Raw genomic sequence first — 13,809 nt, 5'->3', positions numbered from 1 at the left:
TTTTATGAGTTTACTATAGTGTATTATTTGCTGGTTTTTGTCCAAGATATGACCTGATGATCCTATCCTAATTTACACTCACTTGTAGACCTACACATTTTACCGTGTAGGCATTCGGGACTGAAATCTTACGGAATAGGTTGGTTACTCCTTATTCCTGGAGGTGTCCTATGTTTGTAGAATCATGTGTTCACAGGGCCGGTTTGCCTGTTCTGGGAGATGAAAAACCCATGTTTCCAGGCGAAAAAATCCTACCTCCATATGAGACCAGCTAACTCACCTTTAATCGAAAGATACCAGATAAAGGTTCCTCGTGTCACTGACTGGAATCGAACCAGCTCTTTCCAACCAAAGGGGTTTGTCTATATTGACTGAGCTATGGAGGCTCAGACCTGATAATATCGAACATCATTTATTATTCCTGTTTTGAATGAAATGCATTTCAGTTGAATTAATTAGTTATGTTGTGTTAAATTGCATGAAACATTTTTTTAAAGACTGAAGAGAGTAAGAAGTGGATCCATTTCTTGCATCAGATGGGTTAAATCTTACATTATTTCGATTAAATAATTGAATATATTGACAACCTTATGATTTAAATGGTCTGCATTAAATTTGGACTCTCCCCCTCCCCTCTTATTGGTTTTTTTCAGCCCAGCTAAGTAGTTTAACATATAATGGTTGATTTTTTTTCATCCAGATTCTTGTGACATGACGTTTACTTAAAATCAATACATATGACCTCATTTCAGCCTCTGCACATGACATACAAATACATAATATATGCTGCTTCAAGGTGGAATACATCATGATCTCAGTTTTGTTTCTGTACTAATTTCAAATATCATAATATCACAGGAAATAAATAATTTTTCATAAGTGTTTTTGAAAGAACTTATTAATGTATTAAAGATTTTTTCTTTCTCTTTAGGGTTCTGATTGTCCATTTACGCATGCTGGATCTCCCAAAAAAAAGAAAGAATTGTGCAAATTTTATTTAAATGGTTATTGTGCCAAAGGAGAAGTTTGTCTTTTTATGCACCATATCCTTTTATCTAATTACATTTAAGAATTTGTCATTGATTGTATCAGAAGCCAAGTGTAAAATGTTAAATTTTCTAAAATGGTGTGTAAATTTGGCTTTTTTGTTAGTAGTAAGAAATCTGGTGTTCTCTTTTTTAGTTATTTGACAGATTTGAACTCCGAAGTGGTGTCACATGATCTCTGCTCACCTTAGTAGTTTAATATACAGCAGCATCAAATTCCTGATATGTAATACTCTTGGTGGATGGGAGGGGGGACAGGATAATATGCAACTAATCTTTAAATGTCATCCATATTTTGAAATTGAATGCTTTGAGTGATAAGTCAAATTTTTGTCTGATTTACAAGTTATTTTATTCAAAAAAGCTGGGTGGCAAGAGGCAAAATATATGATGACAAAATTGCAGTTGCTTATGTGCTGTGTTCTGTTATTATGATCTATAATGATAATAACTCATATAGTAGTCCTAGATATTAACATCATAACCACTACATTAGTTTCCCCTTATCTGCAGTTTCAGTTATCCATGGTCAACCTCAGTCCAAAAATATTAAATGCAAATTCCAAAAATATACAATTCATTAGTTTTAAATTGCATGCTGTTCTTGAGTAGCTTGGTGAAATCTCACACCATCCTGTCTGGGACATGAATCATTTCTTTGTCCAGAGTATCCACGCTGTACTGTATACACTACCTGCCCATTAGTCACTTAGTAGGCTTCTCAGTTATTAGATCGTCTGCTGTGATATTGCTGTGCTTGTGTTCAAGTAACCCTTATTTTATATAATAATGGCTCCAAAGTGCAAGAGTAGTGATGCTGACAATACAGATATGCTGAAGAGAAGCTGTAAAGTGTGCTTCCTTTAAGTGAAAAGGTGAAAGTTCTAGACTTCATAAGGAAAGAAAAAAAAAAATTGTATTCTAAGGTTGCTGAGATTCCACTCGCATTTCCATAACTTTTATTAATGTATATTGTTTTAATTGTTCTCTTTTATCATTGTTAATCTTTTACTGTACCTAATTTATAAATTAAAGTTTTATCATAGGTATGAGGGGGAGAGACTGAAAAGTTCTGTTAAACACCATTATCAGTTTCATGATATGTACCCCCACGGGATGTTCAGGTTACTATGACAACAGTACATGATTGAGTTTACATTATTATTAATCTCCTGTCAACGATTTCCCTCCAAATCAATCTATTACTTGTGAGTGCTCCAATATTGTCATATCTACCATTCTGTGTTTCTAAGGCACTTCTGACTGAATCACTTCAATCCACCTTCCTCTGGATCTCTTTCTAGTCATCTTCACATCAAACACCTGTTTAGCTAACTTTTTCTTCACCCATTCTATTTAAGTGACTATATACCATCCTAGATTAGCTCTGCTGACACATTCTTGAATTCTAATAATGTCGCGTTCCTTTCTAATATCTTCATTTTTAATATGATTCTGTCATTGTTGCCATCGGTTCACTCCCCTAATTTTTCTTAGAACCCTCATATCTGTGATCTCTAGTCTTTGATCAAGTGCTTTATTTCTAACCCAACTCTCAGAATCATAGTTTAAAACCGGTTTAAACTCTGCCATGTATACTGCAAGTTTGGTGTTTTGGCTAATTTCTTTCTTATTCCATATAAATTTATTCAGCTGGCTACCCACCACAACTGTTTCCAGATTTAACCTGTCATTTTCACTAAAAACTGTGCTTTAAATAGCTGAAATATTTTATATTTCAGCTATTATATTTTATTTGTCTGTAGGATCTCCATTCAGAATGCAGCTAAAGTTTTCTATGCTCCTGCCTATTTATATAGTTTTGGCCTTTTTATTACTGATTTTTATGCCAAATTTGTTACAGCTGTTATTCAATTTAGTTAGAGAATCCTTGAGACTTGATGATGCACTAGATGTGTTTAGGAGTTCGATATTATTTGCATAAAGCAAAGAGGGGTGATTAAGGGTCAAAGTTGTATAACTGAGAGGAGACCTCCACATAGCCTTTAAAGGAATGCGGAGAACTGACCAAGGCTTCTGACTTAATGTCCAATCCTCACCTTCTCGTGGTGCACCCTGTTGGATATCTACCTGGATACTGAACGAACGAGGATGAGCTGGCAATTTGGGATTTAGCTGACCAAATTGTATAAGATCTTATTGGCTTAAACCGATATACAAAATGATGGTACAACATGACAAAATTTCATTCTAGCTGGGGCGTCACCTGGTTAAACAAGGCCCCCAATTGTTTTTGCCAGGGAACCAGGGCAAACAGTGAAAAGTCAGCTACTGGAACAAATCTGAAAGCACAACCCAACTCAACATCACCAGAGTTAAAGATCGGTACTATCAACATAAGAAGCCTGAATGGCAAAGAAATGGAGCTAGCTGAGCAATTAAGTAAGTATCAGATTGACATAATGACTGAAACAAAAGAGACAAAAACTGGTGAGATCCTTCTAAGCAATAAATACAAAATATTATATTCAGGAAATGATAATCAAGGAAAAGAAGGAGTAGCCATACTATTCAACAAAAAAAATGAGGCTAATCTTCTTGAATGGCAGGCAGTCTCAAGTAGAGTGATGTGGGCAAATATCAGAATGGGAAATTGACCAATGAGACTTATTTGTGCCTATGGTCCCACAGAAGGTTCTACTAAGGTAGAAGTGGAGGAATTTTTTGAGGCTCTAAAGAAAGCTACTGACACAATGAAAAAGGAAAAGTTGGTCCTTGTTGGGGATCTAAATAGCAGAGTAGGAAATGATTGTCAGACACAAAAATATTTTGGGAAAATTTGGAGAAAAGAGAAAAACTAATAATAATGGCAAATACCTGTTGGTTTTCTGCTCAGGACTTGGACTGGTTATTACTAACACCATGTTCCAACATAAAAATGTGCACAAATTCACATGGAGAGAAGAGGCAAGGAATAAGAAAAGTCTCGTTGACTATGTTATTGTTGATAGTGATGTTTTCTCCCTGGTGCAGGACACCGAAGTGTACAGAGGATTTGAAATTGGAGGTGATCACTATTTAGTCTTGAGCAGGATAACATTGAATTTCATATTGAAAAGAATAACATGTAAGAAAGTTTTAAAGCGAATCAAAGTTGAGCAGCTCTCAGATGTGAACTGTAGACTAAAATATACAAAGATTATTGAAGAAAAAATGAAAGAGTTTTAGAATAGGAACCAAACCTCGGAGATTCAGTGGCAAGCCTTGAAGAAAACCCTGATTGATTTTTATTCCGTTTTATTCCCTGTTTTTATAGACTGGTACTTTGAGAGCTCTACTCCAGTCATTGGGAATTTGTTCTTCTGACCAGACCCTGTGAATTATGCAGTGTAGCCATTGCAAAGCTTTTATATCTCCATACTTAAGCATTTCTGGTTGAATATCATCTATTCCAGTTGCCCTTCCACATTTCAAATTTTTGCTGGTATTTTCTACCTCAAGTATTGATATGTATTCCTCTTGAAAATTTTCTAATATGATTCTGTCACTGTTTATTTTAACAGCCTTTCAAAGTAATTACTCCAGACATCTAGGATATCCTTATCTTCAGTTTTCATGTTATCTCTATCATCTTTGATTCCTTTTACAGTACTCTTTCCTCCATTTCTAAGCTTTTTTCAGTTATCTCCAGAACATTTTGCCACTCTCCTATTATTTATTTTGTATATTCTTACCAAATTCTTCCCATGACTTTTGTTTAGCTACTTTTATACACAGCTTGACTCTCTCCTACATTTTTCTCTGTATTCTTTTAGAAATCTGCTGACTTATTTGCTAGGAACTTTTGGTATGTTTTTTCTTTTTTAGGACTGCTTGTTTAACCCAGCTTTAGTAAGGTGGGGGGTCACAGACCCCAAAGATTTTAAATTGACGATGACTTTTTAACAACACGTGGCAGCGAGTCATGCCTCAGTATAGCTTCCCCTCCCATAACCCGCTACTTGATGCCATAGACAACCGACTGTTGCATGCAAGCAACTTTAGTGTGCTGGGGTCCACCATACCCCACCTTACCAAAAGTGTTACTATGTTTACTTCAAAATGTAAGTTGTTTTCATGTATTTCTACTAAAATATTATCGTTACTGCTGCGTTTTCTATATTTTTACATTCCAACTATAAGCAAATACATTTTCATAAATATATAGAGGGTATTTTGAGAATATCTTTTTTTTACCAGATGAATTACGAGCAGGAAGAACATAGGTTACGTCAACTTATAGATGATACTTTGACGGACGAGGAGCCATTTAGCGGAGATGATAATAGTGAAATTGATTCAGAATTAGTCAGTAACCATGAGTCCGATACAGAAGACTCTGAGGAAGAATCTTAAACAATACTTAATCTAATATTGATTAAAAAGATATGGATTTCTATAATACACTACATTATTTGGGTGGTTCTGTGGTACCCCAATATACCTTTTGTTACATTTTCCCACCTCACCAGTGCCGGGTTAACTTCTGTTGTCCACCATGGTGTTCTTATTTTTCTATTCTTACAGACAATTCCACCACATACCTCCCTGGCTGAATCAGTCAATGTCTTCTTCAGAGTTTGCCACTGAAACTCCAAGGTTTGGTTCTTGTTTTCAAATTGTTTCATTTTTTCTCCAATAGTGTTTGTATAATTGAGTCTACAGTTTATTTGTAAAAGCTGATCAACTTTAATTCTTTTTAAAACTTTCTTACATACTGTTCCTTTCAATGTGATATCCATTTCTATAGTACTAAGTAATGATTACTTCCAATTTCAAATCCTTTGTACACACTTGCTTCCTGAACAAGCATGAAGATATCACTATCAACAATTACGTAATCAATGAGGATTTTCGTATTTTTTATGTCTTCTCTCCATGTGAACTTGTTTGCATGTTTATATTGAAACATGGTGTTAATAATGACTAGTCTGTGTCTTGAGTAGAAGTTCAGTAAATACTTACTATTATTATTAGCTCTGCCCTTTTCTTCAAATTTTTCCAAAATGTTTCATATATGCCTGGTGGGATTCATTTCCTACTCTGCTGTTCAGATCTCCAATAAGGACAACTTTCTTCATTTTCTTTGTCAGCTACCTGTTGTTCTAATAACTCAAAAATTCCTCCACTTCTTTCTTGGGAGAACCTTCTGTGGAACCATAGGCATAAATAAGTTTCATTGTCCATGTCCCCATTTTGAAATTTGCCCACATACTCTACTTGAAACTGCCTTCCAGTCAAGGAGTTTATCTTTATGTTTGGTGTTGAATGCTGTTGCCACTCTTTCCTTTCCTTGATCATTATTGCCTGAAAATAACATCGTATGCTTATTATTTATTAAGATCTCACCTGTTTTTGTCTCAGTAATGCCAGTTATGTTTACATGGTACTTTTCCTATTCTTCTGCAAGTTCAATTTCCTTTTCATTAATACTCCTTATATTGATTTTTCCTAAAATCGGTTCTTCTGATATTGGGTTTCTTCTTCTAGATATTAGGTTGGAGCTTGTTCCAGTAGCTGACTTTTCACTGTTCACCCTGATTCCCTGATGAAAACAACAGGGGGCCTTGTTTAATGGGATGATGCCCCAGCTGGTTTGAAATCTCGTCATTTTGTGCTATCATATGCATCTGTGGTATAAACAAATAGAGAGTATAATTTGCTTGGCTAAGTCCCAAATTGCCAGCCCATCCTCATTTGTTCAATACCCAGTAGATATCTACTAGCAGGTATTCCACATGAAGGTGAGGATTGGACATTAGATCAGAAGTCCCAGTCAATTCTCCACATTCCTGAAAGGCGATGTGGAGGTCTCCACCTAGTTATTTGACTTTGCCCTTAAATGATCCCTCTGATAAACACCTAGAACAAAATTGATATTTAGAGCAACTGATATAACCACAAGAAAGAATATATCTTAAAACTATTTACCCCCACGTTTTTCATCAGATTATAATTTGATATTTTCTTTTAAAATATATAAGAAGACATGTCAGAGGTTTTGAAGAAATTCGAGAATTAAGAGAACTTTTCAGCACACCCTCATATATGTATAGGAAAAAGCATAGTGTGTGTGTGTATGTATATATATATATATATATATATATTTATATATATAGGGTTTAGTATTATCCACAGTTTAAAGTATCCACTGGGGTCTTGGAATATATCCACCGTGAATAAGGGGAAGAGAACTACTGTACTTTTTCAAATGGTGATGATGTCAATCTTAATAGATGTTAGAGTAAGTTAATATGATATCCTCTTTCATATAATATATATCTAATCATATACAGAATTGAAATTCCATAACCTGAGTATCCTCATGTTGGGATTATTTGTGATAAAAATGTGGTCCTTTGTGCATTTCAGGATCAATGTTGGTATTGCATGAAGCTATCCTGAAAAGTTCTTTACTCTGAAAGAAATTGCGATTGTTGTTTGTAAGAAGTCTCAAGACAGTCAACTGTTTCCTGTGCAGCTCTTAATGATGCCTTGTTCCTTTCTGTTCTAATATATACCTGCAGATTTTGGTGTCCTTAGGACACCACCTATACTTTTGATGCTCCTTTTGTAATTTGCTGGCTAATATTAGCAGTGGACTGCTTTCGTGTCTTACATAGTACAGAGTGAAGCATAAAAATATTTATAACTAAATTCTTAAATCTCTAAACTGTTCTTCACTGGCATGGCATTGAAAAATAATGACATCAACTTTAGTACTATGAAGAGTTAGGAAAAAATATGTCACATGATTTATCTTTTTTTGGATGATTTCATCCAGTAGGTCCATGAGAACAAAAATGATATTTAAAACTTGAAATGATAACTGAATTTTTCTTCATGTAAATGCATTTGTCTACTGCCATTGTATACAAAAAAAAAAAAAAAAATTCCTTGTAGCTGAATAAGAAAGGCTTAGCTTTTCTTATTCAGCTACAAGGAGTTTCCGAAAAGTAAGGTAACATTTTTTTCTTAATGATGGTGAAAGGGAACGAGATAAAACACGGTGGACAGATATACCAATTAATAATGCGGAAAGACCACCATTGCAGTGCAGAGCTCCCATGGTGACATTGAAGATCAACATTGGGCAGCCAGGTCTTCATTGAGCAAGACAGAATACCACATTTCACACATTAAGGGTATCATTCTTGTAGACCAGTGAGTGAAATTGCACAAGTGGCGAACTTGAGTAAGTCCACTGTTTATAAGATTGTGCACAATGTCCTTGGCTTTCGAAAGGTGTGCTCCCATTGGGTGCCCCAACAGTTGTCAGAGGAGCACAAGGCAACACACATGGGGAATGTCTGGTGATTTGTTGCAATACAGCAACAAAGGCAAGGATTTTCTTGCCTAGTCACAGGAGATGAAACATGGCTTCATCACTTTACCCCAGAGAACAAACAAGACTCCATGACCTGGAAACATCCAGTCTCCTGTGCACAAAAATTTCAAAACTGTTTCCACTGTGCAAAAAATCATGGCCACTGTGTTCTGGGATCACCAAGGTATTCTGTTGGTGGACTTCTTGCTGAAGGGAGGAATAATCAGTGCAGAGCTTTACTGTGTGATTTTGGACAAACTGAAAGCCAACATTCAACACAAATGGCAAGGGCTTCTGGCAAGTGGCATGATAATGCTTTTCCACACACACAACTTGTGAGTGGTTGCTGGGAAACTCTGCCACATCCTCTCTACAGCCCAGACTCAGCACCTTTAGACTTCCATTTGTTGTTTGGCCCCTTCAAGAAACATCCTTTCAGAAGGCATTTCACTGTAAATGAAGAAGTTCATTAGGCGATGCTTGGGTTTTAGGCATGGACTTTGTCAGTACTGGTATCGATAAACTAATCCATCGTTGGGACAAGTGCATTAATAAATTTGGAGACTTTGTGGAGAAGTATTAAACATTCTCGGGAAAAAAAAAAATGTGTTACCTTACTTTTCAGAAACCCCTCATATTATTCTTACCTAAAGTATAAATCTCAGAATCCATTGTACTCGTTCAGTATTACTACCTAGGCTGTAGGCATTCTCCATGTCTTCAAAAAAAAAAATTTTTTTTTTTCACTCTGTTGAAAAAAGAGTAGTCAGGCTGGTTAATGAACCCTCTATCCTTTACTCACAACATTTCCTCCCATCACAAAGTGCCATTCTCTGTGGAATAGAGAATTTTCACCATTCCCATCTTGGAATAGATGATCATTGTTCATATGACTTGTTAGTCTCACTACTCTCTTCAGATACTATTAAAACCCAACTTACATGTAGTCATTCATTCACAGTCCAGTGTTTTTCATGGAACGAACCTTTCCTCCTCTTTTATTCATGCTCTCTCATATTAATATTTATTACCATTATTTTTTCCAAAAATATTAAACATCAGTTGTGTAAGTCAGATATTATTATATAAACAATCCATACAATATTTAATCTGCTCTCAACATTATATGCTGTAGAGTTTCAAATCTTCAAGTCCTTTATTTTAAAAAAATAAAAATACCTTTTTTGGCTTGATTGATCAGTTGGAGTTCACATCTAAAAAATATAAACTGCATTTAATATATTAAAATAAGGTAGAATATTTGGTTTACAAGTTGTCTTACACACTGCTATCTTGGCTGTTTGGTTTCTTGTTCTGTTATCTATTTTTATATTTAATTTGACAACTTTTACTAAAACTGTGCTTAAATAATTAAAATGCATAACCTGTACTTTCATTCACTATTGAGAATACAATTGATTTCTGTTTTTATACCAGTTTCCCACAAATTATAAATAACAGCTGAAAAGGTATACAGTCATCCTTTATTCTTCCTGAACATTCTACATTTTAACTGACAAACTGCAACTCATGCATAAGCTAAATGAAATTTATAATCAATGAATAAGCAATGTATCATCTGTATGAAGTTCTGTTTACACTATACAGATAGTTTTATGAACAGTTTTTTTTATCAGTGTCTTATGCCTTTTTGAGATCAACAAAGCCTAAATTAAGTTCTTTATATTTCCATTTTTCATTTGTTTGTTGCAAGGTAAAAATCTGTCTTGGGAATCCCTATATAACCTTAAGAAATCTAGTTTAGTTTTAACCAATTTTATCCTGAAACGATTTTTCAAGCTTCTTTTCTGTGACACTTAGTATGGAAATTCCTTAACAGATTTCATTTCCCGTTTAATAAATTTATATGACTGAAAGATATACTGTAGTCATCAGGGATTTAACCTTCTGGCCAGGCTTTGTGAATTATACAGTATAATCACTGAAAAATTTTATGCCACTATTTTTAAGAATTTCAAGTTGAATATCAACTACTCCAGCTCCCTTCCACATGTTGAGTTTCTTAGGATCTTTTCACTGTCTCAGATATTGAGTAATTAATTGACTTTTAATACAGTGAATTTCACATGTCATGTTATTAATGCTGTTAAGCTTTGACTGAGACTTTTTATGAATAAATTTCACTGTTGCTGGTGACTATTTAAATCCCCTGTACATCTTCTGTCTTGGACTAGTCTATCCAGAGTTATAGCATGCATAATATCTAATTATACTGCACTGTCATATTAGATGTATATAGTTTCAGCCAATATAGAAATACAGTTTAGTTGGTTATGTCCCAAACTGCCAACCCACCTTTTTTCAGTCTGTATCAAAATTGGTATCTAATAACTTGAACATTTAAATCAGAAGTTCCAGTGAGATTTTTGCATTTACATTTTGCTGCATTAAACTGACATCCCCATTCATTTGCCCATCTATCTAGCTTATTCAAATCCTCTTGCAGGGCTACCACATCTGCACTATTACTAATAATCCTTCCCAGCTTCGCATCATCTGCAAACAACTGAATATCTGCTTGCAATCCACTGGCAATGTCATTGATATAAAGGTTAAACAATATAGGTCCTAGTACTAAGCCCTGTGGGACCCCACTTGTAACCTTCTGTCTCCTTGAAACTGCTCCACCATACACAACTTTCTGATACCTATCAGACAGCCAATCCTGAATCCAGTTGACCCATCTGACATCCAGTCCCATGTGCTGCAACTTAAATATGAGATTTTTGCATTCCTTATATAGGTTGAAGGTATTTTTTCCAATAATCTTGCTTTGATCTTCAAACAATCCCTTAACATGCTGTTACATAATACTAGTTATGTATTCTAGGAAAAAAATGTACAATATGCTTTATTAACATGTCTCTCTTTACACCTCATGTCTCTTTTGAAACAGATTTTGTAAAAGTTGTAATAGCATATATAATGCACATAAATATTTTGGATATATACCTTAATTGCATTATACAGGAATTTCCATGCAAGTTTTATCACACAGGTTCAAAATGCTACTCTGAGCAAAATTGTAGGTTCTCCCATGATCCATTATCAGATGAATCAAGAAGGCTACTTGATAAAGTAAGCAACAATTTTACAATTAATTTAATGAACTTAGTTTGGATGTGATGAATATATAAATTTATTGATGTTAAACATGCTGCTAAATTTGTTAGAAAAAATATCATAATTTGCAATATATTAGTTAGCATCGTTATAACTCATCACTACTACTGATGCACTGTATATCAACAGTACAAATTTTGATATTTTTTTTTATCAAATAAGTTATCATTTTATATACCTATCAAAAAATAGCAAATTATCTCTCCAGCTCTCCTAAATACACTGAACATGGCAGTACTCTAGATTTGCACAGGACCAAAATATTATCATGCATTTTCTCATTTGCAGAACAACATTCTGTTACCCACACTCAGCCTAATGTCCCTTAACACTACAATAATATGATATGAAATGGGATGACATCATCTATTACTAATACTTACTGAACTAATTTTTTAGTGGAATGGAAGCTTTCTTTCTGCAGTTCTATTCCAATCCCCAAAGAGTGCCGAAGCAATCCAAATGGGGGGGGGGGTCAGTACATGACAGGTAGCCTTGAACAAAAACTCCAACTTAACATTTAGCAACACGAAACTTGCATCAGTGTTGTAAGTTTCAGTATATGCTGAATGTTAGAAAGAAGTATTCTTGAAAAAAATTTCAAGAATACTAGATGTAACTTTATCTATCTATGGCTCCACATCTGTTTTTCAAATGTTGTTTAAGTTACTTGTGCCATGAGAGGTTTCTTTAAATTAATACGAAAAAAACACAAGGAGTAAGTAATATTATTTAAGGCCATATATTTCAATCTGAATATTACAGGCCATCATCAGTAGCAAGACAATAATTAATTATGAAGTAGAACATGAACAATGGATTGATTTGAAAAAGTAAGAGCAATTTGATGTGATACATAACGCAGTAGTGTGAGTTGATGTCCCATTGTAAAAGCACTGTGGTTAATGTCCAAGTGTTCTGTCCATAGGTACAGACAGCATACCTAGACTAGACTTTTATATTGCATTTCTTTAAAAGACTGGTAGTCCACAGGGACACCTCTCTCTCAGATATACACAGAATATTTACAGCATAGTTATTTTCTGCAGTAACCATATTTTAGGATCACTCCCTGATTAGTTCAACAAGATTCTTAATGACTGTGAAATGTTTTAACATTCTTAGAATGTTGATTTCTGGTTTTCCTCAGGGGGGGGGGGGTTGGAGCATGCAGCAATCTCTAACATGTCACAGGAAGACTGCACTATTCATGCCCTTCATTTTGTGTTAATTATTGTACCTCGTGTGTGTGTGTGTGTGTGTCCTTACTCAACACAAATTGTTGAGTGAGGACTCCCCAAGCATAGTTAGTAACTTAAATCTCTGGAAAAAATAAAAAATGACTTTATTGAGCAGACCAGATTACTCTCAGAGCGGCAAACATTTTGATAATATAGAAACCAGATTGTATTTGCTGCATGCATTTCTTATTTTCTCCAATAAGCAGCAATATTTGAAAGTATAATAATTGCTTATTTGTATTTCAGTATTTAGAGTCCTGTAGGCAAGAGGAAGAACGTGATGCAGGTAGTGGTGCAGAAGATATAATATCATCACCTCCTCGACATCAGCATAAAAGACCTAGTCTTCTAGGATCACCACCTCGTCATGTTAAAGAAGCAGCAGAAACCATACGTTGGCAGCAGGAGCTTTTACAAATGCAAAAGAGCAAAGGCCATGGTCCTTTTGATAGACATTTTGCATCTCACTCACCAGCTCTGCTTTCTTCAGCATCTCGATTTACAAGGTATATTTTTTTATCCAAGACTTTTTTATTTCTAATGCTTTTAATAAAAATATTCGTGTGTAAAATAGATTCCATATGCAACTTGTTTATTATTTTATAATACATCAGAAATTGTGTTAATTCCTGCATTTGCATATTGATTATAAGATGTAGTGATGTGTGATGTATCAGTAGTTACATTCCAATACTGGAGTTAGAAAAAGCTGTCAGAAACCTGAAATGTGTAAAAAAAAAAAAAAAAAAAAAAAAAAAAAAGTAGCAATAAAAGATGTGAGTTAAGAAGGTATAAGGTGGTATAAGGTTTGACAGTGACTGCAACTGCATAATTCAGAAAATTGAATTCCAAATGATTGCAGAACTCTCATAGTGCCTGTCTATAAAAACGGATGTGAAAATCTTAGTGTCGACAGAAAATAATACAAGGAATACTCAATTGAAGATATGGAAAACTCATTTAAGAATGACTTAAAAAAAATGATTAAGTTGGACCTGAAATTTTTGTTACTGTTTTGTCCTTCAATTGAATAGTTCATCATCATCAAATT

The 13,809-nt window shown here is 34.5% G+C and overlaps 1 protein-coding gene across 1 annotated transcript in view; it reads left to right on the top strand.

Annotated features, from left to right (window-relative positions):
- Positions 1-13,809, top strand: part of LOC150096664 (uncharacterized) — a 111,663-nt gene that overhangs the window by 74,148 nt on the left and 23,706 nt on the right. Inside the window, exons 6-8 of the mRNA XM_090408289.1 lie at positions 932-1,044; positions 11,364-11,472; positions 13,005-13,264. Of these exons, the coding sequence (XP_090264415.1) occupies positions 932-1,044; positions 11,364-11,472; positions 13,005-13,264 (482 nt within the window). The remainder of the gene's footprint in view (positions 1-931; positions 1,045-11,363; positions 11,473-13,004; positions 13,265-13,809) is intronic.

This window comes from Typopeltis vanoorti, chromosome 18 (genome assembly GCF_054136105.1).
Source record: "Typopeltis vanoorti isolate ZY-2024b chromosome 18, IOZ_Tvanoo_1.0, whole genome shotgun sequence".
NCBI lineage: Eukaryota > Metazoa > Arthropoda > Arachnida > Uropygi > Thelyphonidae > Typopeltis > Typopeltis vanoorti.
This window is presented reverse-complemented; position numbering and strand designations above follow the sequence as displayed.